This window comes from Stegodyphus dumicola, chromosome 6 (assembly GCF_044657685.1).
Source record: "Stegodyphus dumicola isolate Sdum_Otavi_A_Nest chromosome 6, ASM4465768v1".
Classification (NCBI taxonomy): Eukaryota; Metazoa; Arthropoda; class Arachnida; order Araneae; family Eresidae; genus Stegodyphus; species Stegodyphus dumicola.
In genome coordinates, this window is record NC_140773.1 from 210,940,269 (window position 1) to 210,966,592 (window position 26,324).

At 32.3% G+C, this 26,324-nt stretch overlaps 1 protein-coding gene across 3 annotated transcripts in view; it reads right to left on the reverse strand.

The window, feature by feature from the left end:
- LOC118186730 (uncharacterized) overlaps positions 1–26,324 on the reverse strand; it is a 120,507-nt gene that overhangs the window by 66,528 nt on the left and 27,655 nt on the right. Inside the window, exons 1-2 of one of the 3 annotated variants that reach the window (XM_085817947.1) lie at positions 19,855–20,085; positions 2,523–2,585 (exon numbers count right to left, since the gene is read on the reverse strand). In XM_085817947.1, coding sequence (XP_085674073.1) covers positions 2,523–2,585 — 63 coding nt within the window. In that variant the 5' untranslated portion in view covers positions 19,855–20,085. Of the gene's footprint in view, positions 1–2,522; positions 2,586–19,854; positions 20,086–26,324 lie in introns of those variants that run through there. The other 2 variants (XM_085817944.1, XM_085817946.1) reach the window with 2 other exon arrangements.

Genomic DNA, 26,324 nt, shown 5'->3' on the forward strand with positions numbered 1-26,324 from the left:
TTTTTCTGAATTACCTGTACCATTACTTAGTTTGGACCAAAAGAAATGTTTATTATGAAAATATCACAAGTCTCCCTAAACATATTTTAAAAAATTCTGTTATTTTTAATTTCATAACAAAAATATGTAGATTTTTATAAATTCATGACAATATAATGCTAAATCACAAAACTACAAATGTAGTATTTACAAGCATCTTCGTTTTATCACGTTTTATTGCTTTTCATACATATTGCACTTTTCAAATCTGACATTTAAGGCAATTCTGGTCCTATAACCGGCCACTCCGTATGTTCTATTGTAGACAGGTTAAATTAAGTTATTTTAACATATCCAAGCATGCAAGGGCTATTTGCATAAAAGGAGGAATGATTTCGTGAATTACTTTGTAAGCGAAATTGGCTCATATCCATATTGCATATAAGGGAAGCTTGCAGTCAGCCCGTTCACCTGGATTCGAAGTCAGGTCCGTCTATCAAGTAATCAGCGGTTTTAATTACTCAGACCCCGGTGGGTCTGACCTATTGTGGAAATTCTCATTGTATATGAAAGGATTTTTCATTGATAATACTTTTAATTTAGACTAAATAGTCGAATAAGCACTTAATGATAATTTCTGAATTTATCATTAACCTGAAAGGACATTAGCCCAGAAGAGCTATTCCGAAATGGCATTTAGCGTCAAATAACTTAAATTCGATGCTGAAGAATGTGCATGAATATATGCATGTTTCTCTCATTTTGAAAAAATAACCGTTCCTAGAGTCATCAAATTTTGAATAACATAGTCCTCCACCCGAACATAGGGGCCTGGAAGCCCGAATTTGGAATTTATTTTATTGTCTATTTGTAAGACCTTAACGAATTTTTGATTAAATTACTCAACCATTTCAAAACAAGTAATGGCAACATTGTAAGGAATAAAATATTTTTATCTCCAGCGTGCGAGACTGTCTATCGGAAATTCTAAAGATATCCTGTTTTTAAATATTTTTAGCCAAAAGTGGCGTTAGCCCAAGTGCTCTCGAAATGTGTATGCGTCGTAAATGAAAAAAAGGCCCGTCTGGACGTAATATAAAATCTGAAAGTTTTCACATTTTATTTAATTTTTTCCCTTTACATTTATTTAATATTTTTTCTAAATTGTTAAAAGGCTATTATTTAAATCCACTGTCAAAATTAATGATCTTATTAAAATTTTTTACCTCCATTTTTCTTTAAAATAAAGAACATTTTTATACCTTCCTCCATTTATTAAAAACTGCACAATTTATTTCAAGTCTTCAAAGAAATGGCCCACCAGCGGCCGAGCGGTAAAGTCGCTGAACACTGGTAGTTCGGTCCGAGGTCCGAGGTTCGAGTCCCACGAACGGACTGGCTGTATGGGTGTTTTCGTGGTTTTCCCCATGTGTAACGTGTATACAAGCCAGTTTCCCTTAGAAAGTCCTCCACGAAGGCATCCCTCCCCTTAGGCAGATAGCCCTCGTGTGCTTTGCCGTAATTAAATACACCACACCACACCATCTTCAAAGAAATGAGGTTTTGTGTAACTGTCATTGTAACCGTAAAGTTAGAATTAATTCATCTTAGACAGAAAAATCATGCAGAAATTCGATATAGTCCGAAATCCGCGCTTCTAGTTCTACGAGGGTATTAAAACTTTCCAATAATTCTGCAAATGATAAGAAACCAAAGTATAATCGTTGGTGTGTGGCCACGTGATTCATTTAACTGCTGCCAGTGATTTACACTAAATGATAATAAAATGAAGAAAATCTTATTTTTTAATATATTACGTATCGTAAATATAATTGTTATATGTATTTGAAAGCCGAAAAATTCAAATTCGAGGATTTTTTTCGATTATCGAAATAAAGGACTTGCTTTATTGCGGTATGAACTGTGATCAAGTGGGAAGAACATGTTTACTGCTTGAGTCTACTTGCTTTGCAATCTTTTAATAAACAGTCAGAATATTTAACCCTTCGGCGGTTGCGCGAGAATAAGTAATTCTTTCGTCCCCAAATATGCGCGATGTTTGTCAGTTGTAAATTTGTAATGCGAGCTGTGTTCATTTTCAGTTGTAGCGGTATGTTACTGGAATGCTAGCTAAGTTCGTTGATGACCATCAAAAGGTTAAAGCGTAGCCGCTGACATATAATAACTTACTTTAAAATTTAATGCGTGTTTATGAGTTTTATAATATTATAATTCAATAAAATATTTTTTACCGAATGGCCGATACGATCAATAAAATACCACAAATAAATATTACCTTTCAATAATATAATCAATAAATTATAATAAATAATTATAATATATATATATTATAATTATAATAAATAATTATAATATATATATATTATATTAATTACATTAATTAATTATATATATTGTAATATATATATGTATATAAAATAATTCAATCAATAAAATACTAACTTTTGAAAGTAAATGGCGAAAATATTGTACTATAATAAATTCTACTTGCGACTCCTTTTTTTATAAATAATTCTACTTACTAAAGGAAAGAAAACTGCAGAACAAACTGTGAGAAAACAGGCCAAGACAACAAACTTCTCCATCTGTAAGGAAAACGTTGTTAAACAGGATGTTAACATTCCTTTGTAGACTATATTATTACATATTACTGTTATTAAATGTATCTAGAAATTTTAATAAGTAATATAATAAAATTTCCAACCTTCTTTTAATTTTTTAATTAAAGGCCTTTTTATTTATTTTTGGAAATTTGAGCTCTAGGCGCAATCGAAATTCTTAGAAGTCTCTTTCAATTGAGCATTAGCAAGTTATTAAACTTTTATATTGCTTTTAGGCGTATATTTTCATGCAAACATTATCTGTTTATATGTAAGTTACTTTCTAATTCTAGTTTCTGTCTTTCAGCTAAGACACGTCGTAAAAGAATAATAATTATTTAGGTGAAGTTGTATACTCATAGTTTTTATTTATTTCACAGTTTTGTTTTGCATATTTAAAGCCTTTTTAGTCTTAAGATATATTTTAAGATTAACTTATATATATCATATTTCGGATATATTTTTATAGTAATGGTTGGTTTCTTACTCCTGACAACTCCGCCTTTACTCGGAACCTAAAATTTCGTCTTTTCGTCTTTTCTTTTCTCAGGGACTGTTTTAAAAAAGAGTAAAGTATCAAGGAAGCACTGTTAACTTTCATACTAAATAAAGTCACTAGCCACTAGACACTGGCCGCAAGATTATTGTTTGGCAGTGGAAAAAGCAGAACGCAAATTAAAAAAATCTGATGTGGATACGTCATGACTTCCTTATATAGCCTATTGAACTATACACATGTTTTGCTATATTTCATTTAAACTCATTTCCTCGAATTTTATTACAAACTATTTCTCATTCAATCAACTCAGTTCTCACTTTGCGGCAAAGTAAAAATACATAAAAATTAAAAGATTTTCATTAAAAATTGTAAAATGCAGAAAAAGATAAAACACCAAATACAGTTAAAACAATTAAAAACAATTTTTATAATTAAAATTAGAGTTTCTACGTAAAAACAAGCAATTCAGTCAGCGGGCAAGGAGGCAGATTTTTCGCTGCACAGAATTAAAAGTTTACTTTTGGTTCCACTCGGCAAAAGGACACTGAAGGTGCAGAAACTGACTTAATTCACTATTCTACTGAGTTTCAAATGTAAACAAATATGGTTGCTATAGTAAAAAAAATTAGTCTTAGCCGCAATTAAAGAACTTTTAAATTGTTGATAATTCTACAACTATTGCATTCAGATTACCTAAAGGCATAAATACCTTAACCGATAGCAACGAAAAGGGTAGCGCACAACTATAAGTTATAGTAGTCCCATATACAAAATTTCTACTCATTCTTGAGTTATGCGAGATACACACGACGTACAGACGTCAAAAAAAATCTCTTCCTTATTTTAAAGAGAATTCGTACAGAATCTATTTTAAATCCATTTTACAATCTTTTTTTTTTTTTTTTTTTTTCTTATAAAAAGAGTCCTTTACTCTGTCCGTACGTACAGGTGTAATACAAAAATATCGTTCAAATTATTTCGAACGTTTAAAATGGATATTTTCGTTGAAATATGATACGCGAAATTTTTCGCTACTACGATACTTCCTTTACTTCGTACAAGGAAGTAAAAAGGAGACATTTTCTCATTACATTCCTGTTTTTTAATGTACATTATCCTAAATTAAACTGTTATTAGCACCTAAATCGATGAAATAGTGGTTTCGCGCACTTAGAAGAAATGTATTTCTTTTGCTAATCAATAATTCGTCAGAGACAAATGTCTTTGCTGTCTCTTGTAAATGTTTCTTTCAATAGACTGAAACGAGCTTTCTTATGTGTCTGTGTATGTGTATATGTATATGGAGAGTGAGACAGAGAGAGGCTTAGCTCTTAAGTCGTACTATTAAAGTGGTTTCGAAGTTAAGTGCTTAGTTGTAGAGAAAAACCAAAACATTATGAACTGTCAAAAACTTGATTTGCATTAAGAAAATCGAATTAAGGCTGAAAATTCCGGTTGGTTGTTTATTTGATTAAAATAATGCACTCGAGGACTATCTACCTATGTGGAAAAATGCCTTCGAGGAAACGTTTCTGAAAGAAATTGGCTCATATTTATGGCATATACGGGGATATCGATAGAAGCATCCTATTGAGATTTGAATCCTGGTTGCAGTCTTACCCGATATACCATTTAAAAATATTCGGAGTGCTTTTAAAAAGTAATTTTATAAAATATGCGCAAATGCAAATTATATCAAAAAATGAACAGATACCCAAATGAGTAGCATATGATTTTGATTTACATCTGCATATTTGTATCGCGTGTATTTGTTTTTCTCTATGCAGAGAATTACTTTTATTTTAATAATTAATTTTATTATGAATTTTAATAATTTATAAATATTAATAATTTATAATAATTAATTTTATTTTAATAATTAATTAATTCCCCGTATCTTTTGCCTTTTATTATGTAATTTTTGGACTGAAGTCTTTTTTAAGCTGCAAATAAATGTAATTTTACTTCCTTGTACAAAGTAAAGGAAGTGCTGTAACAGCAAAAATTTTCGGGTACCATGTTTCAACGAAACTATCCATATTAAATCCCCAGCAGAAAACAAACCTATACATTTAGACAGTTCAGCATTTATGAAGGAAACTCTGTTAATGCCTTGAAAGATCTGACATGAACTCTGTCCCCGTATCAGAGAAATAGTATTTTAATTATTTCTTAATATAATCCATTAAAAAGGAAATTAGTGTCCTCAAAAAGTACTTTTTTAATAAGAAAGCGACAAAATATATCCAGGTGTTCGAAACAGGTTTAAAGGAAACAATTTGACTAATTCTTTTATCATCCTTGTTTCAAAAGCAAAAAGTAATAAGAAACTCGTTCATGTTCGTTTGATAATTGCACATAAAAAAATACATAAAGTGAGAGAATTTTTTTAAGCCTATAAGGAATGAAATATTTATTTGTTTAAAAATACAATATTTTTAATCATTCGAGACTTAGAATTTCAGTTTCTTATTATATATTAATTGATTTACTAATTTATTAAGGTATTCTTCTATTAGATTACACATTATTATTATTATTATTATAATGTGTATTACACAGTATTATTAGGCAGAGAATTAAACTTTAAAAAGAGATAAAATGTTTAATCATGTATCTTTCAATAAGAGGTGTCAAAGGTATTAAAATTGGCATCAAATTTCATAAAAGATATTACAATTGTTCAATTTCTATTTATTATTTAGGCAATTAAGTTGACTTTTGTTAGAAATTTTTCAAAGATTTTCATTTTTGCAATAACTCCCGTTTTCAACTAAAGCTGGAATTACGTATTTCCTATAACAGAAATTGCTTATACTTAGTCTTAGGTAGTGAGTTCTTGAAAAACGTTTGGCATTTTTGTTTTGGTGTGAAGCTATTTTATTTCTTGTTTTAATTTATATTATCCTCAAATTAATTATTTCTGATAAATGGAATTAAAATCTATTAGAAATACAAAATTTAACTAGTGAAAAGATAAATTTTAGCTTGCATCTGATTATCATAATTTGCTTTATATTGATTCTCTTCAATTTATTAAAATCAAAGACTAAAATATTTCATGCTTTTAAAATTATTTAACGATATCCTGAAGCAACTGAAAAGTAAGAAGAATAAATTTCTTTCTCATTCATAAAAATGAATTTTTATCGCATCTTCTGTTGTTATATGAATATAAAATTTGTTTGGAACCAAAACTAAATTCATTTTTCTGGAGTTCTGTTAAATTAATTTTATTCAAATATAGCGTACATCTTCTACTCTAAGATGGCATCAGATATAGAATTCACTCTTTACTTTATGTACTACCGATAAGGAAAATATATGATTTAATCCTAAAAAAAATAAAGTAGATGAAATAAAACGCTAGATTACATCTAACAACTATATTTTGCTAATCCGTTTCTACCTATGATCAACAACAGTAGTGCATTTATTTAAATTAGTAACTTATAAAATTAACTATATTGAACAAATTAGTAATTAGGGAGACTGCACTTTTAAGATACCATGGATTCAAAAACGCAGATGTTTTTGTGAGGAAAGAAAATCCATGTTTATTGTATCACGGATGCATTTTCTTTATAGGTAATGAAAATGCATATTTGTTGAATCAAAAGTCCATCTACTTGATAAATAATATATGCGTTACCAATAAAAGCAAGTGATTTTTCGATAAACGTGAAGCAATGATATGGCTTTTTTTGGCACTAGAAACTTCTTTCAATAGTTTTTGGAGCATCACTTTGCTTTACTTTACATTACGCTACCACGTATTTGTTATCCATTTTTTAAGCTCAGCCGCTGTACGTTTTCAACATGTCTAGCCATCTATTCGATGGAGTAAATTCGATTCCCCATTTATTTGAAATTTCGTCAGCCGTTTTCCCGCAACATACTTCTGTCAATCAAAATATTCACTGATATTGCTTGTATAAATCATACGAGGACTTTATCTTTGACCTCTCTGCCGCCCAGTTGTATACTGGTTAGGAAAGCCGAATGTGATACCGAAGGTCCCGGACTTGAATCCCGGAGAAGGCATGGATATAAATTGTCTATTCCTTGGTAGGATGTAACGATAGCCGCCTATTAAGTGACTCCATGATAAAATGACCACCACTTCTGGCCTTAGTTGTAGGCAAAGCCTAAAAACGGCTGGTGCCACCATTAAAAAGAAATCTTTGATTCTTCAAGTGTCTTGATTTCTTAAATTTCTTCATTATTAATGATATTCACTACAAACAAAATTTTAATCAGCAATAATCTCATTTAGATTAATGACTGTACTGATATCTGAATTTGAAATAAATGAAGATTTTCCTTCACTTTTATAAAATTTACATTTAGGCTGTATAGTTAAAGCCTTTCTTTCAATACTTTTAATGGTACTTTATAAGCCAAGTTTTCAGACGAAAATCTAACTAGTAGGAATAAAAGTTAATATTTAATGAAAATGCATCTTCTGCATACTTAGATATGTGGACCCTAATTTCTCAAAAACTAGAGCACACCATTTTAAGAGATAATAAAGTTAGACTAGCTACATTCTTTTGCTTGTTCTAATCATTCCTTTTCCTTCCACAAAGTGAAAAAGAAAAATGCAAGCAAATAAATTGAAATTTAGTGGACTTTCTTGCCACTTAAATGGAGAATTCGCTTAGGATTTTTGCTAGCTATTATGATGATAGCAAATGGTATGTGGTCAATCGAGATGCGCTGACAACAATACGAAAAACCATCATTGCTCTAAAAGCAAGATTAATGACTTCCGTTTCTACTTGAAACTGGGGAAATAATTGCATTCAATAAAAATTCCTTAAAAAGTAAATTCTGCTTTCAGAGGCAGAGAGTACATTTTTTCCAAACGATCAATGCGAATTTTTAAAGTAGGGAAATATTTCAATATAAAATCCTCTATGCAAGAAAACTGAAACCTTAAATGCATGGATTTTTATTTTATTTTTAAAGTAAATATACATTAGAATTGGTATCAAATAAAATAAAAGAAATGCTAAAAAAATCTAAACTAAGTGTTTATTCCAATTTTTGAAAAAAATGTTATTAACTTTTACAATCTAACTTTTACATTAAAAATGTGAAAAGCAATTCAGAAGTCAAACAACAAAAATCAGCGTTGTATTCACAAAATTTTTTCACTGTGAAAAAATTTTGTGAATACAACGCTGATTTTTGTTGTTTGACTTCTGAATTGGTATTTATTCGGCGTGTTATTGTGTCTTAATGTGAAAAGCAATTGTGTAATAACAATTTTATCTAATAATACGTACCTTATAAACTTCTTCAAACAATTTTAAAACTCTGAATACATCAAAATAATAACAAACACTAAATCAAAAATTCGTAAACACAAATGATGTCCACAGCCTGTACATCAATTTACAATAATGACCGTTACACGTTAGTGGTGCCACCACACTAAAGCTTTCAAAACCAATTGGATACGTAAACGTATCCAATTGGTTACACTATGCAGTATGCTAAATGTTGTATTTTTATTTGATTTACATGACAAAATATGAGTATGTTGCCAAATGGCAACTACCTACATTTAAGGGTTAATGAAATAGATAATGCAAAAATATATAGAGCACTTTATGAAATAAACGTTTTAAACTGACTCTTACATACAATTTTGAATACAACTACTTAATAAATAATTTGTGAACCATCTGCAGTATTATTAACCCAAAGGAGACTAATAGCGCAGTAGGGCTACATGTCTCAAGACAAGATTTTGTGTTAAATCAGTGTAAAAGTCTGAATCGCCTTTCAAATTGTTGCCACCAAACATTTTCGCCCTGTGTTGTATTTAAAGAAATTAAATAATGAAGAGTAAGAATGAATGTATGCATATTTTTCGTGTAGTGAAAAAACAACGGTACCTAGAGCATTCAAATTTTGAATTTCGAATTTGTTTTATTGTATATTTCATATTCTATAAAACTTTAACGAATTTATGATTAACAAACCCAGCGATTTCAAAGCGAACAATGGCCACACTGTCCACGCGTAAGTCTGTCTATCGGAATTTTTAAAGATATGCTGTTTTTTAAAATTTTTAGCCCAAAGGGATATTATCCCAAATGCTCTCGAAAAGTGTATGTGTATGTAAAGGAAAATAACGCTCTTTGGACGTAATATAATATCTGAAACTTTTCAGAATTTTTTTTTCTAATTGATAAAATGTTCCCAATCTGTTACGGAATCACTATATTCTGTGCTTAGCGCAAGATCATTATGTCTTTCCGGATTTAATACTTACTTTTAAAAATGTAAAGATGTCTGCGTATCATAAGAAAGGTAAAGATGTAAAAGTGTTTTTTTTTTTTTTTACAGTTTCATTAAAAGTGAAAATATTATGAAAATTTTTAAATTAGACCCATTAAAAATATTTTATTACTAATATTTTTGTAGGTTCTTAAACAAATTGCTTTAACAATTTTTTCAGCACTGATAAGCTTTGTATGCTTATAATACGCAAAATAAAAAAATGTAATAAAGTTAAAAATTGTTAAAAATTACAACTTCTGTTTTATACCTCGCTCGGTTTTTTACACTTATAAACAATGCACAGTTATCATTTGAAACGTCAGTTAAAGATATCATGTCTAATGAACGACAACAGCTCTCAAAATTGGTAATTTGTAAAATTACGTTAATATAATGCTATGGTATGTAATGGGAAATGAAAAATTTTGATGACAACACTCCTCTCTAACGTCAAAACGTGCCTGTCTTCAGAAGAACAAGATAACATTTATTCCAGCATAACATTAAAGCTTAATCGAAGAAAATTTTGTTTATGAAATGTCGATTGCTTATTCCACCGTATTTTGCCCTACGTTGATACTTCAAGCACGCTTATATAAACATGGTGATCAACGGTGGGTAAGTTTGATGTGCTTACGGACGGACAAAGTTGAAAGGAAAAAAAATCAAATTTTCGTATGTTGTCTTAAACGTCTTAAACTAAAGTGGCTTGCATAAGGCAAAATCGAAATGGTGAGTAAAGCAATGTAATAAAAGTAATAACAAACAAAAATAATTGAAATCTTTAGATTTTATATTACGACCAAAGGTGCTTTTTTTTCCCATTTGCATACACAAACACGTTTCGAAAGCATTTGGGTTAATGTTCCTTTGGAATAACAATATTTAAAAACAACATATCTTTAGAATTTCCGACAGCCAGTTTCGCACGCTGCAGGAAAAAAAAATTTCGCTCAGTGTTGTCATTGCTCGCTTTGAAATCTTTGATTTTGTTGATCAAAAATTTTTAAAGGTTTACAAAATATGAAATAGACAATGAAACAAATTTGAAGCTCCAAATTCGGACTTCCAACTGTCTATATTTGGATGGAGGACTACATTATTCAAATTTGGATGGCTCTAGGTACCGTTGTTTTTTCACAAAGCAAAAAGGAATATGCATGCATTCATGCAGATTCTTCATTATTTAATTCTTTAAATACAATACAAGGCGATAATATTTGGTGGCAGCAATTTCAAAAGTGATACGCCGTTTAGCCAACCGACACAAAATGCCGTTTCGAGCCTAATAGCCCCTCTAGGATAACTAATGTTCCTTTGGGCTAACATTGAGTGAAAACACTTTATTCAGCAGAAGTTACACTGTACGGCAGTAATGCAGATGAATTGTTGTCTCAGACTAAATTAAGATGGAAGGCGATCTGTCGACGGGAAGCGTATAATCATCACGAATGGCGATGTAATGTTTGGCTACTTCGAATGTGAAGTTTTCGCTACGATCTTCCTATAGAATTTTCTATTTTTTCCTCAGCATTGCTTTAACTGCAGATTTTCGATGAATGCCCGAGTGCCGCAAAGGGTTTGCCCAGAGCATTAAATTTATATTCAGTGGGAATTAGATCGGATGAAAGAGCAATGTTGTGTCTTTTCAATAGCATTACATCACCTAAGAAATTCACACGTGAATGTTTTAGGTTTATCCCATTACATTAGGATGGAAGTATTATCCCATTACAATAGGAGTCACTGCGTTTACAACATTGGCTTTCAATATCATAGTTCTGTTTTTGATCTAGAATTTCTTCAAACTAGAACACTTCTCTTTCAGTAATATTTGCAGGGTTATCGTATGCCTTCTTACCAGATTAACTGAGGTCTGAGTTCATTGCTAATGTTCAATCTACTGTATTCAATAAAAAGTATCTTTTCCCGTTGAAGCTTTATTCAATCCTTGTATTCTTTTCTCCGCTGTAAGCGGTACCGCGGATAGACAACATACATAGCATACTAACCAAGTAGCATGCAGTCTTCTTTTACGTTCGCTGCAGTCAATTCAATAACATATAATTTAATAACTTCTGTTTCTGTGCTCTGCAATGGATTTCATTTTCTGCTGCCGGTCTTTCTTGCCTATATAACGTTATAAAATGGGAGTTACTAAGTGTTGTAGTTATTAAACATATTCATTATTTTGTAATCGACTCCATCCAAAGAGTAAAACTCTCTTTGTTTAGCATTAAGAATATATTTGTTGCTGCCAGCAATTTACGTTATTTTAAATCATATTTCTCTGACAGACTCATAACATCTCAAATAGATGTTATGAGTAACTTAAATTTGATTTACATGAATTCCCAACCGATAACATTATTAAAATTTTTATATTAAACACTTTTCAAGTATTGCTTTCGAATTCATTCATTTCAATTATTTATTAAATGAGACTGATTTTTAAAGTAATATTTTCCAGTTAGACGGTAATACATTAATTCAACGTAATTCAAAATTTCAACGGTATTTTTAGCTGAAAGGGGCGATAACCCAAAAGGGCTATTGGTCTCAAAACGGCATTTTGTGTCGTTTCACTATACACGGTGAATCACTTTTTAAATTGGTGCCAGTAAGTATTATCGCTTTTAAAGAAATTAAATAATGAAGAATCTGCATGAATGTAGGTACGTTTCTCGCATTGGGAGAAAATAAAGGTACCTAGAGCCATCAAATTTTAAATAACGTAATCCTCCACCCAAACATGGATACCTGGAAACCCGAATTTTTTATTTCGAATTTGTTTTATTATCGATTTCATACTTTGTAAATTTATTTATTTTTGCAGGATATGTTGTCACAGTTAATTTATTAGCAGTTCAAAAATCCATGACAATCATTTATATGAATAATCTTAATTAGTTTGTGACATTAAAGCAAACAGAATACAATTTTCATGGCAAAAATCATTCGGCTTTTCAAAAGCTATCCAAACATGTTTCAATCGCTAGTTAAATATTTTTAAATCATTTACATCTCTGTGGTGTAGTTACAATTTTAAAATTAATGAGATTTAATGGTGATTCATGTTTTATCGATTTTACCCCCAAATCGCCATTTAACTAAGGATGCTTTCAAAGTATTAAATTCCGCGAATTTGATAAAATTTTGCCACTAATTCTTATTTGCAGAACTGAACGGAATTGTCACTTCGGCTCTAACTGATTTCGATGCTTTAATTTGTTTTAAATATCTAATCAATATTTCATGGCGTTCATTTGTTCATCTTTCCTTACGTTTCAGTCTTTCCGAAACTGTACTTTTAAAAATTTCTTTAGTAAGAATTATATCTTTTAAATATGTATTTATACCTATCACGTCAGAAACAGCAAATAAAACTACACTTTTTTAGACATGTTCTTTGCGTCAGAATCATTTATGTTATAATTAGAGCAGTTTGTCTTAAATCCTACACAAAATATTCAAAATTTTAAACCTTCTTTTTTTATTTCTTTGAAATTCAAAAGTTATGTTTTACTTCCTTGTACGAAGAAAAAGAAATATTGTAACCACCAAAAATTTCGGGTATCATATTTCAACTAAAATATCCATTTTGACCGCTATCAGATGCAATTTAACTATATTTTTGCGTGACACCTATACGTAAGGACGACATAAAGTACTCTTTTTTCCAAAAAGGATTATAAGATGGATTCAGAAGATATTTCTTTCCTGACGTCTATACGTGCATAATTACGTACGTGCATGCGTATGTATCTCGCATAATTCAAAAACAGCTAACCTCTGAATGATGAAATTTTGTATGGCACTGCTATAACATGTAGTTGTGCACATCGCCTTTAGTTCAAATCGGCCGCACCAAAAGTACATAAATATATATATATATACACTCTGTTACCCGGTTAAGTGAGCTCAGTTTTGTTTTAGTTCTTATATGTTGCTAAATTGTGCATTTTTTGCTTGAAAAGTGATAGAATTATAATGTTCTTATGCTCCGTTACGGCTTTAGTTAATCTGCATGCAATAGTTTAGTTATCAACAATTTAAAAGTTGTTTAATTTAGACTCTAATAAAGCAGCCACATTTGTTTACATTTGAAACTTAACAGAACAGCGAATTAAATCAGTTTCTGCACCTTCAATGTCTTTCTGCCGAGTGGGACCAAAGGTAAAGTTTCAGTTTTGTGCACCGAAAAATGTGCCTTCTTGCCCTCAGGCAGAATTGTTGGTTTTCGAGCAGAAACTGTAACTGTAATTGTAAATTTGTATGCAGTACAAGGAATTCATGTAGTGTCCACATCAGCTTCATTTTTTTTTCAATTACAACTTACAGCTGTTACATACATAAAGCTATTCAAACATGTTTCAATCGCTGGGAAAAAAATAAAATTTCATGGGAAAATTATCCGTAAAATCGTTCATTATATTCAATTTTTATATCTCTTCAAATTTGCTATACACTTATAATATATTATTAAATACGAAGCTGAATACGACAAAAGGCTTTTTCATTATATTGTGGGTTCATTATAAATCAGATTCGTTCGAGTGTAAAGTGAAATCACTTTACACTCGAACAATTAAAATTAAAAAGTGAAAGCAGAAACTGAACACTTAAGTACCTAAAAAGTAAGGCATCGGGAAGCTAAGAACACGAAGAGACCTGTTCACAGAGCCCTGGAGAAGAGATTCTTTCATTAAATAAGATAGTCCTATTTCTAGGCTATAGTTAATTCCGTTCATTCCAGCCTAATATCCTCAAGCTGACACTGTGGATTAACAGAAGTAAGATTAAATAAATCTAGCAGCATTAAGAGCTGATGGAGTTTCTAGAGGGACTTCCCCCATCTCCAGCACGAAATTAGCAAATGAGATCTTCTTAATATCTAATTAGATTAGATGAACAATACGTTAAGCTGGATATACACTGTTGCCGTAAATGGCCTATTTCGGAGAAGTGGCGTTTGCTAATTAGTGCTTTATGTATATAACAGATGTAAGTGCATTTTGCGAATTTAAATACAAACTCGGTGATTTTAGGAGCGTTCGCCCAATAATGCTTATGTCATTTAAAAGAATTATGAAATACACAGCGAGTTGCTGTGAATAAATTCCTTTGATTATGTTTTGAGAAAATCAACTGAATCTTCTATAATACTTGTAAATAATTTTTTTCAGTCGCAATGCAAAGCTGGAACTTGTTTCACAGATGATTACTTTTCCACTAAATTATTAAATACGGAAATTTAGCTTGATAAATCTCCACTTCAGCGTCCTTCTTTAGTAACCTGAAATTTCTGTAAGAAATAACAAGTGCTTATGCCGACTGGAACGAGTATTGTTCAGGAAAACATACTCATACACAATTAAATATTTATAAAATTTAATTTGCGGAGTATTAATAATTAATTGTTAGTAAGTAGAGGTTTACTGCAAAAAGGAGAAGTTAACTAACTCAAGACGGCAGTACTGAAGAAATAAGGGATTCAATGCATTGTCTTTTTATGTATGTAAGTCGTCAAAGGCAGATAATTTAGCTTAATAATTTCATTTAAAAACTTACCATTCTTGTTAATCCTTCATCTCCTTAATATTTAAGAACTGATTACGTATATTCTGAGCATAATATATTATCATCGTGTTTTTCTTGTAATGTCCCGTATATAAGGTAAATTTTATGTCCTAAACTCCTTTATTTCTGCTCTTTCTTTTTAACATTATTAATGTAAAACTTCGAATTTTTTTGTTTAGTTGATCAATATTCTTACAGCAAAAATGACAAGTTTCTAGAATTTTGTACCTTGATATATTTTCATATGCATTTCAAGACCAGGAATTTTTTGACGAATCTATTATTTTTTTTCTTTTTATGAAGGAATAATATGAAATTTCAACCCACTGCATAAAGCAAACTGGCTAGCCGGGCAAAAGTTACTCCAATCCCAATCTAATAGGTTAAATGCAACGTAAACAATAGCAGAATACCGTATTTAATTTAAATAAATGGTACACCATCATAACTTTAACTCCATAAAGATTCCAAAGAAATGGGGAAAAAGAGATAGAACCCCTTTCTGAAGATTGCCGGCAGAATGTGTTTATAAAGGCGGAATTATATGAAATATCTATACTCCGTGAGACTGGACATGTCTCTGTTTTTGAAAATCGCAAACTTTTCAAGGATCGAATATTATTTCATTAGTGTCCATTTCCATCTATTATAAAAGAACAAAATCGGTTTGATGATCCTCAATATAGTTATCTCAGTATTCAATTCTCGCTTTGTGATCAATATCTTGAAGCAGTTTTGAAGCAGGATGTTTAAGTATCGTTGAAAAGTTATAATCAGTTGAAATGAGCTGGTATAGTGTGTAACCTCCTTAGTACAAGAAAACGCGCGGATATTGTAGAGTCAGTATTTTTTTTTAAAGCAGGAGATGTGAAAAATGTGTAATACCCTCTCCGGGACTCGAGCCTGGACCTCTTGAATACTCGCCGAGTGTGCTACCGTTACACCACGAAGGCATTCAGAGAGGAGGGAGAAAATAGCGACTGAGAATTAGGAGACCCAATCGCCAAATCCTGGTGGTGAAGAATCATCAACCACTACCTTTTTTTAAATTGTGCACCACTGTAGGGACATTAGAATATTTTGATGCAGGAGACAGGGAAAATGAGCAATTACCTCGAAATGATCGAACCTAGACTCTCGTATACGCGCCGAGTATGCTACCATTACACCGCGAAGGAAGGAGAAAATACCTCATAATATATGCTGCAAAATTCATGTTCCGTGATCGAATACACGGTATCAAATTTAGAACAAGAACATTTAGAGTTGAACTAAATGTGAACAAATTTTGGAAGAAAGCAGAAATTTTTTAATAAAGGAAGTTTAAAAGGTGAATTCCAAAAGTAGATTATTTTCTGTACCCAAAACTAGAAAGCATCTTGAAATAGTTGTTAAATTATGCAGTACAGTACAATGCAAAATATTGAAAAAGAACAATAATCGTGTAAAACAGCACTAAAGATAATAGTAATGCGCAATACAAGCTTATCTATTCATATGCTCCTTCTAATCTCAAGAATAGTTCCTTGCATGTCCTAACAAAGACTGGGTTTTTCTTTGAGCATTCCTACGATATATGATTCATATGTGTCAAGCTCTCTGATATGCAAACCTTTATTTCCCTTACTAAACACTTTCAAAAATGCAGGGTCATTTTGTAGGTTTCTCTTATTTTGCAAAGGAAATTATTTTAAGTTTTGTGCCTTTCCTGAACCTCTCATTTCTTCCTCGCATTTCCTCGCCAGGGTGAAAATTTAAAATGAAGTGAAGTGAGTATTAAAATGGACAAATCTCGTAGTTTATTCAGAGCGTAAGTTCTCTAACCAGCGCCCGTTACTAGTTTGTCTTTGCTGTTACGCTGAGTTTCTGGTACGCCTATTGGCCATTTAAAAAATACATATTCGAATAGGTTGTTGCGTCAGTTTGGTTAACCTTAAATTAAATAGTTAGTCCAGCACTACTCTTTTAAATTATTGTGTAACTATTCTCAAGTTCCACCGGAAGTTGTCGGTGTTATTGTTCGTGCATTTGTGTTCCGAGATTGACGAATAATAAAGCGTTATTCTACCCTTCTTCTGTATTGGTATTCTGTTACGCCTGTGCGAGAAGTCACCAGGTAAGATTACGCATGCTGGTAAGATTACGTTACTGCATGATTGCTAAGAAGGTCAGATCTCACAATCTTTCATATGAGACTGCCTTATATTTATTATATTTGGCCACAATGATAATCGCATAAGTACAAGAGTAATTTTTAGAAAAATGCTACTGTTATTGAAAACTATGCTGGAATAGTATATTTTATTGGTCAAAATTGGAATAAATTCAGTATATTTCTGGCCATCCACTGAATTATGTAATGCTGATAAGTAAACCTTCCCTCCTTTGATTCATGTTTTGCGGAAACCCATATATTTTCTGAAAGCTTATGTCACAAGTAGGAAAACTGTGACATCTTTCGGGGGAGAAGGACAAGCGTTTAGAAGCTATAGGACCCGCAGAGTATCAGTAAAATGTTAAGACGTGACACCAAATGCCGCTATGGTGCTCGTTTAACGTATTTGTACGAATTTATAATATGGTAAGAAGGTGGAAATCTAAATAAAAAAGAAAAAACAACTCGTTGAAAAGAATATACTTTCGGATGTTCAAAATGTGACTTGTTATTGACTTCAAACAAAATCTATTACAAGAGACAATCAAGTGCAGTTCATCAAATAAACATTGAGACGGGCAGAAAGACAGTTTACATTGGGCACATTTTACAAAAGCGATAGCCTCACACTTTGCACACATATTATTTGTCAATGAATCAAAGCAGTAATCCATTGGCGCCGTCCACATTCCAGGTTGTCGTCCAAGTATTCGCCGTTGTAAAAAGCATACTTAATCAAGTTCTTGAAACGATGAGCTCTGAACTGATACAGTGAAAAGTCCCCAGGGCCAGAATACTATCGTGATGCCAAATGTGCTCCTGTGTCTCGATAATGATTGTGCCCATTATGTAATGAACAAAAGATTTGTAGTGTCTGAAGAAATGAATATCTAGAAGCTGGATCTTTCCCGTCTACCCTTCAGGTACCAGTTTTTTCTGTAGGACTTTACCATCAGGTACTTCGGAAGCAGACAAATACATCAATATACAAGAAACAGAGACGTCATTAAGGGAATATGTCTATCTATATACACTTTAATGATATTTTATGGATCCTAAACTCTTGTCCCTCTGCTCCTATGACTCCAACGTTTTTCTACTTGTGGCATAAGCTTTCATAAAAAATATGGGTTTCCAGGAAACCGGTATCAAAGGAGAGAAGGTTTACTTGTATTATCCGATAAAAACTCACAGAGATAGACACAGATACCTACAGCGAATTTTTAGTACCCGCAAGCTTATGAAATGGAATTATAATTTAGTCAAAGGAAAGAAAACAATAGAAAGACATGTTTTTCATAAATTTCTCTAAGAGACTTGAAGACACCAAGTGTGCTATCGTGCATGCAGTCTTAGAAATAGCTGTAAGCACTTTTAAAAACAACAAATAAATTAAGTTAGAATAAATTATTTTCAATAAGTAAAGCAATTAAATTAGTAAACTGGCATGCCAAACCACATGTCTATTTAAAAATGAAGCCAAACTGTCTGCCGTTAGGATCTTTCAATTACCCAGAGTTTTCCCTAAATTTTCACACGATAGTAATATTGATTTCAAAAATTGACTCTAAATGCTCGGGTATTTAGAAATTAAATAATTTATGAAAATAAGGAAACCTAGAATTCTATATTCATCGAACACTTTTAAAACATTCTATTGTCAAATAAATAAATAAGTAATTTACATAATATTATTTGTGCATGATGCTTATTTCTGCGAAAGAAATCTCAGCTACTATCCATAGAAATTAAAACTTGGTGCGTTATATGTCGTCTCTCCTCCACTAATATTCCGTGAGGACCCAATCACTACTTTTCAGCCGACAGTTATTTAACGAAATGCGATTAATTAAAAATAAATATTATTAAACCACTGTGATTGAGATTATAAATATACCAAAGAAATATCGTCATATTCTAAAAAATGCGGACATTGAGTTGAATGTTATGCGGTATTTATCTAAATACATCAATTTACAACAGAATGTGTGCACTGAGTGTGTGCGTGTGTGTGTATTTAATTATGGCAAAGCACACTAGGGCTATCCCTGTGCACTGAGAAATACATGATAATGACTGAATTTCTGTGAATGTTACACTGTTAAATACATGATAATGATTAAAATGCTATAATTTACAGCTATAAAAAAGGCACTTATAGAAATTATATTATAAAAAGGCTTATAGAAATTATATTATAAAAAGGCTTATAGAAATTATATTATAAAAAGGCTTATAGAAATTATATTATAAAAAGGCTTATAGAAATTATATTATAAAAATATATTATAAAAAGGCCCATAAAACTATATAGAATATAAAAACTAATTTTGTGGAGTTAAAATATGAATATCGATCATGATATTTCTAGAAATGTTCATTATAACCTAAACTAAGTAATTATGATGTTCCTAGAAATGATCATGATATTCCTAGATACGTTGATTATGAGCGATTTACTAAGGATGAAATTAGAATGCGAATTTCGAATTAGAAACACAATCCAGATGTGAGTCAGATGAAACCATGCAAAGCAAAATATGGAAGAAGCATATATATTACTATAATTATGCAATGAAAATAAACTAATATAGCCCACGGACATAATTGTTTACAAAATGCGAGCTAATGTTAAAATGTATACAAACTAGAAGATTGAATTAATCTCATGCGCCAATAAAAGTATCATTTGTGCTTATTATATTTAATAAAATTAAATTATTTACCTGAGGAAAATGGCAACACTTTGGACTCAAATCTAGCAAATTAATGAACTACTCCCGACCAAGGATGGGCAGTGAATATTTATAGCGCGGAATTTCTATGCAAAGTAGATCAAATAGCGGTAGGTCGTTTATTGTGAATTATGTGAATAAAAACGGAATAGTAGTTATTATTTAGAAGACACTTCATTTTCATCTTTTCTCTCAAACCATGGTCCAGTGATTACGTCTACTAGTGGCGTACAATTCCGAACAGCAATGCATCACGGGAACTACACGCTGCCCAGTGACAAAGAGAACATTGAGAAGAATAGCTGAGCAAAAAGAAAAAGAAAAACAAAATGGAGACTAAGTACCGTTTTCTAGCTGACAATTTCACTTTTATTTCTGTTTGCTGGATAGCACGTTTCTTCATTTATTTCTTTTCTCCTGAAACGGATCGAGTTTATTAAAACTTATCTAGTATTTCTTATCGAATGCTCCCAAATGGCTTAACCTTATTTGGACTTTTTTTACGTGATAAAGTGCAAGGCAGAAAGGTAATAAATTCTTGAACATTATTTCGCAGAAGTACCTTTAAAAATCTTCGGTACAGGAAAATTTAATGGAAAGAAAAGTACTTACTGTTGTCTCATAAACTAGTACATCGTAAAACATGATATATAACACATAAATATATATATAATCGAGAAGTATCGAAGATTTTAACGACAGAAACTGCTAAACTTTGTGTCTGCAGTATCTACCTTAAAATCCATTAAATACACTGCTCCCGAATACTATGTTTGTAAAAGTAGTAATTTTTTTATTTCCCCCCCCTTAAAAGTACACTTGAACATCCATGATTTTTTTTCTGAAAGATAACTGTCTCTGTACTTTTAGTGTAAGTAACTGTACTTTTAGTGATGTAGAAGGCTGGTAGATCCAATGTTGTTTAAATAATAACCTACCGGAAATAATTATTGATTTTGTTATTGAAATGGGCACAATGTCATTAATTTGTAATACACGCAATCTAATAAACCATAACATGGTAGTTTTATTTTAACACAACCTAGCAAAAAACTTCAGAATTATTAAATTTTAGAACTTTGACATTGTGAATTTTAGAACAAAGTCATTGTGTTCGTAAAAAGTGACTATAAACTTTCTTTTTGTGAGGTGTATGTTAATTTTATAACAATTATTTTTAACTTTGAAACCCTTTCCTTTCAATTCTTGTTTCCCACTTAAAACTCCCTACCAGAATGAGGTTTTAGAATTGCGTTGAATGCAAATGAGTCAGAAAATGTATTTAAAGGAAGTTCAACTTACTTCTAAAGAAGTGCTATGTTTATGAGTTTTTAGGGGCGCGTATTTGCCTTCTGGTTACTTCGTTCTTGAATATATTACGCTCGGCCGTGTTGTATGTGTCTGCTGATACTCGCCGCGGCTAGCTTAAATTAAGAACCAACGACGATAGATATCTGTATCTAGTTTCGGCTAAGTCTATTTTAGTTATTATTAGATTAGTTTCTTATTTTCTTATCCTAAATTAAAAGCCCGAGTGGAGGCCTTCTTCTAAGCCCGAGAAGGGGCCACCTGCTTTCATTTAAGTGAATAAAAGGGTATTTTAACCCTTCTTGAGTCTACGTTGTAAGTACCCCCGAACTCAGCAATAAGTCGTTACTTAGTTCACGTTCCACAACATTTTATCTTAGACAAAATAGGTTCCACGACATTTTATCTTAGACAAAATGTGAGGCATATTACAGCTTTACTTTCTTCATTATAATTTTAGGCATCTAGTGATAAATTTTCTAAAAATAAAGTAGATAATCTGTAGAGACATTAGGTTATTTCGAAGCAAGAGAGATCAAAAATGAGCAATGCCCTCCCTGGGACTCTAACCACGGACCTCTCTAATACGCGTCGAGCGTGCTGACCACTACACCACAAAGGCATGCTAAGAAGGCGGGAGAAATACCTTATATACTCCCCCTTTTAAAGAGCGACTGGGGTTTCTGTCGCTCTGTAAAGCGATTGAAATGAAGAATCATCATTCACCGCTTTTTAGTTCGTAGCCACTATAGAGACATTAGGTAATGTTTTGAAGAAAGAGAGATGAAAAATGAGCAATATCTTAGCTGGGACTCGAACCACGAACCTCTCTAATACGCGTCGAGCATGCTGACCACCACACCACGAAAGCATGCTAAGTAGGCAACTCAATTAGTGGAGGGGGGGACACCCGACCTAAGGTGAGATGCCAAGTAGGCAGGAGAAATACCTTATAATCTTATAAAAACATGTCCAACGATGTGGGTGAAAGAGTTCTGTAATTATAATATATGACTCTACATATGGTCTCGCACAGTAAAATTTCCAGTTAGTTACGTAGTCAACATTCATTATACATTAATTATTTGAAACCAAATAGAATCATATGTTTATATCACAAATTGCTTCTATATGCTCAGCAAATATCTACAGAAATTCTATAATTTTAATAATGAATGTAGTTTCACGAAATGACTACTGACTTCGAAACAAACAAAATTTCTTTGAAGCTTCTTCTAACACTCATTCTCAAAACCTTGAAATAAATCAATAATAGACATCGAAAATTCAGTTCATTCACTCCCGAATATCTTCTCGAATTTCAAACATAAAAGTATGCAACATTTTCCTTGTAACTTATTGAAATATATAGAACATTTAAACAACTTAACGTTTTACTGTAAAGGCGATATATAGAAAGTTATTTTAGTTTTACAGAACTTTTCCATCTACAATGTTCAAATCATTTTCATATTTTTTTAATCTTACGTTACGGAGCTTTGTATTTGGAGTCACATGCCGCGCAGCGTCATTTAATGAAATAATTCCTATAGCCACATTTTTCAAACACCCTTCTAAAAATATATTTTGCCAGATACCGATGGCTTGATCTCAGATTCAATTGTTGCTGAAGTGAGTTAGTTAGGTGCATGAAATATTTTTTCCCCAGAAAGTGTAAGATCTATCTCTACTTGTCCACATACACTAACTTAGATCCTACAATGAACCTGGATAATTCTCGCACAGGCATTAATTAAATACCAGCACATAAGAAGGGTGCAAAATAACCCTTTATTAACTCAAAAACTAAATTAACACAAAGCACGGACTTCGTGCATTACAAAACACCGTTCACTTGCGGCGATAACTAAACGTAGACTAGAATACAAATTAAAATCTAAAAAAAATATTTTAAAAAAATCTGAAATGTTTCAGATTTTAAATTACGTCCAAAGGGACGTTTTTTAACATTTTGTGTGTTACCTTTCTTTATTAAATATCATGTTCCTCGCACTTAAACCATAAGATCCAGTGCAACAGCAATATCGCAAAATAGTTTTAAAACGAGCATATCTTTAGAATTTCCGATACAGAGACTCACGCGCTGGAGATAAAAATGTTTTTTCTGCACAACGTTGCCATTGCTCGCTTTGAAATCCTTGAGTTTGTTAATCAAAAATTCGTCAAAGTTTTAAAAAATAGGAAATCGATCATAAAACAAATTTCAAATTTCAAATTTGGTCTTCCACATGCTCATATTCGTTGGAGGATTACGTTATTCAAAATTCGATGACTCTATGTACCGTTGTTTTATGACAATGTGAGAAATATACATACATTTACGCAGATTTTCATTATTTAATTTCTTCAAATATAATGCAGGACTCTAACATTTTATGGCAACAGTTTGAAAAGTGAACCGACATTTATCCCTCCGACGCAAAATGCCAAAACGAAACTAATAGTCCTTCGGGATTCAAATCCCTTTGGACTAAAAAATAAACGAGTGCAAGAACGCACTTCAAAATTACTCCTAAGATATGGACTCACAGAAATCTAACCGGCGTGATACTAAACTGATATGGCCAAGAGGCTTACTAGCATGACCGCGAAATAACAACGAAACGTGCGCTAGGCTTGCGAAACTCGCTCTAAATAAATTGAGATAATCACACGTTTAAATAGCACTTCACTTAACTTTAAATTTGCATCCTGGCAAGAGAATGTGAGAGGAAGTTTGAGAAGTTGAGAACAGGAAAACTTAAAAATAAATTTGTTATGCAAAATAAGAAAAATCCTACAGGAGTAATTATATAGACTTTTGAAATCATGTCGTTGAGTGCAAAGAAATCAAGATCCTTCCGAAGAGCTTAATCCTTGAGAGTTATTTTAGCTGAGACACTTTAAATAATGTTACTGTATTCGTCTGACGCAGCTGTTCTGCAAGAAATGTGAACACAAAGACTACGCACATTGGCAATCGACAAAAGACTGTCTACACATTCCGTAACATCGAACCATGTTAAATATATTAGGTACTTAAAATGAACATTATCAATGTTATATGGATTAACGAGCACGAAAGAGTATGCATTAATCTAATTTATTTTAGTAATTTACTATGATGAAATGAAAAGAGATAAATATAATATGTACGTGATAGCTGGTAACCCCACAAGGATCATGAAGTCTACTAATAGTTCTCACAGAGATTTGCAAGGTGCTTGTAATTTGCATCAAGTCTAGGGGAACAAGTTCAAAGCTTATATGAACAATTCCTGATCACTTTTTACAATCCATTCCTTGACCACCATTTGTCCAAACAGCAGGATCTGAAGCTCGTCAGCGTCGGATCCGGAACTGAAGCATGTCTGCCTTTCTCCGCGTCTGGAACTCTTCTCCATTCCTCTTCACGCTGCGCTGAGCTGGCGGCAATTGAGATGACTTCAGACTCACTAGCTATACTTCACACATCAATGCTGATGCATTCTTGAAGTTTGTTCCCGAAACTTTGACACATAGTAATACATAAATTCTGGTACCAATCTGTTTAAAAGTTGTCAAGGTTAGCTTTTTTAACTTTTTACAAGGCTTCCTGTAAAATCTTCTCATTTAGTAGACTACAGGCCTTGACCTTACGTAGTGAACGTAGAAACCAGTCCATGTTGTCATAGCTATAACCGCGGTCTGTCATACCATGTTGACAAAGCCCTTGTATGACCATATGTTGATTGATATTTTTTCAATGAATGCTGGGCCCGGGCGATTGGATGACGGTGAATTTCCCGGGGCATATTGGTCTGTTCGACTGCTCACCGGATGCTCTAGGCGCTGTTTCTGGAAGTCTTCTTGTGCGAGGCTCTCGCATGGCCACACCAACTGGCCAACTCTAGATAAGGGTGAACGTGGTGCTGTACTGATTAACCTAATGGCAAAGGAACAATGCCCACGTCCTCCGTCGCTTATCGCTTATCTATAACCGCGCAAAATATAATCAACTCCTTAAAAAATAGTCTCCATCCTGTTGAAAAATCGCATAAACACTGTGGCAAAATCTGCAAACCTGGTTAGGAATTGTGGCACAACAATATTAATTTGTTTAAGAACTGCTGATGGCAATAATTACATTGTATCCTAACATTTATGAGGATGCTCTCTCTTTTGAGACGTTATTTCGTTTTTATGATAGCCTGTACACCTGTACACTCGTTTTCTCTAAGAGCAAAAGAAAGTTGTAGAGATATTAGGTTATTTTGAAGTGGGAAGCATGAAAAATATGCAATGCCGTCGTCAGAACTCGAGCTTGGACCTCTCAAATACGTGCCGAGTATGCTAGCGTTACACCGCGAAGGCATGCAGAAAGGAGGGAGAAAATGTAAAAGGAGGATGTTTAAATATCATAAAGGAGGATGTTCGCGTTTTTTAAAAAGAGAGGATACAGGTTGCATATACTTGCAGACTACATATCTCACACTACAGACTACTGTCTACATATACATATCTCGCTTTTTTAACAAGAGAGAATGCAGTCTTGTGCAGCGGTGGCAAAAGAAACTGGTGTTATTTCCTAAAGAACGCTTTGATGAAAGCGAACTCGCATTTTTCTTTAGCTGCAAAGAATGAAATGACAATAAAATGTGAAAAAAATGCCATACGCAATGCCCTTCCACAACAGTCACAACAGAAAAGACATTTCGACCTTTCATAAAGATGTAGGTGAATAGACACTATATGAAATTTATTGATTAGCTAGATAAATCCTATAGATATTAATTAATAATCTATCCTGATCTCTATCTTAGTCATCAGTACTTCTATCATTCTACACGTCGACACTCAACACATCACCACTATTGTCACAGACTTAGGCTTTTCTTTGTGCATACAGTTTTAATGAGTTTAGAAGATGAAACTGTACACTTACCATTAACACAATGCAATCTATAAATTTCCCATCGTTCCTGTATGTCATGTTATCTTAAATTTCATCCACTAATAAATGTGATTTGGAATTGCTTACTTTCTAGTAATTACTGGCTCAAAGAATTTTCGTGTTAACTAATGGTAACTGCTTCGTCTTGTGCTGTACGGGATTGCGAAAGGTTTAAGTGGAGTTATCTATATTCAGAAAAAGGAAAAACAATTTATATATT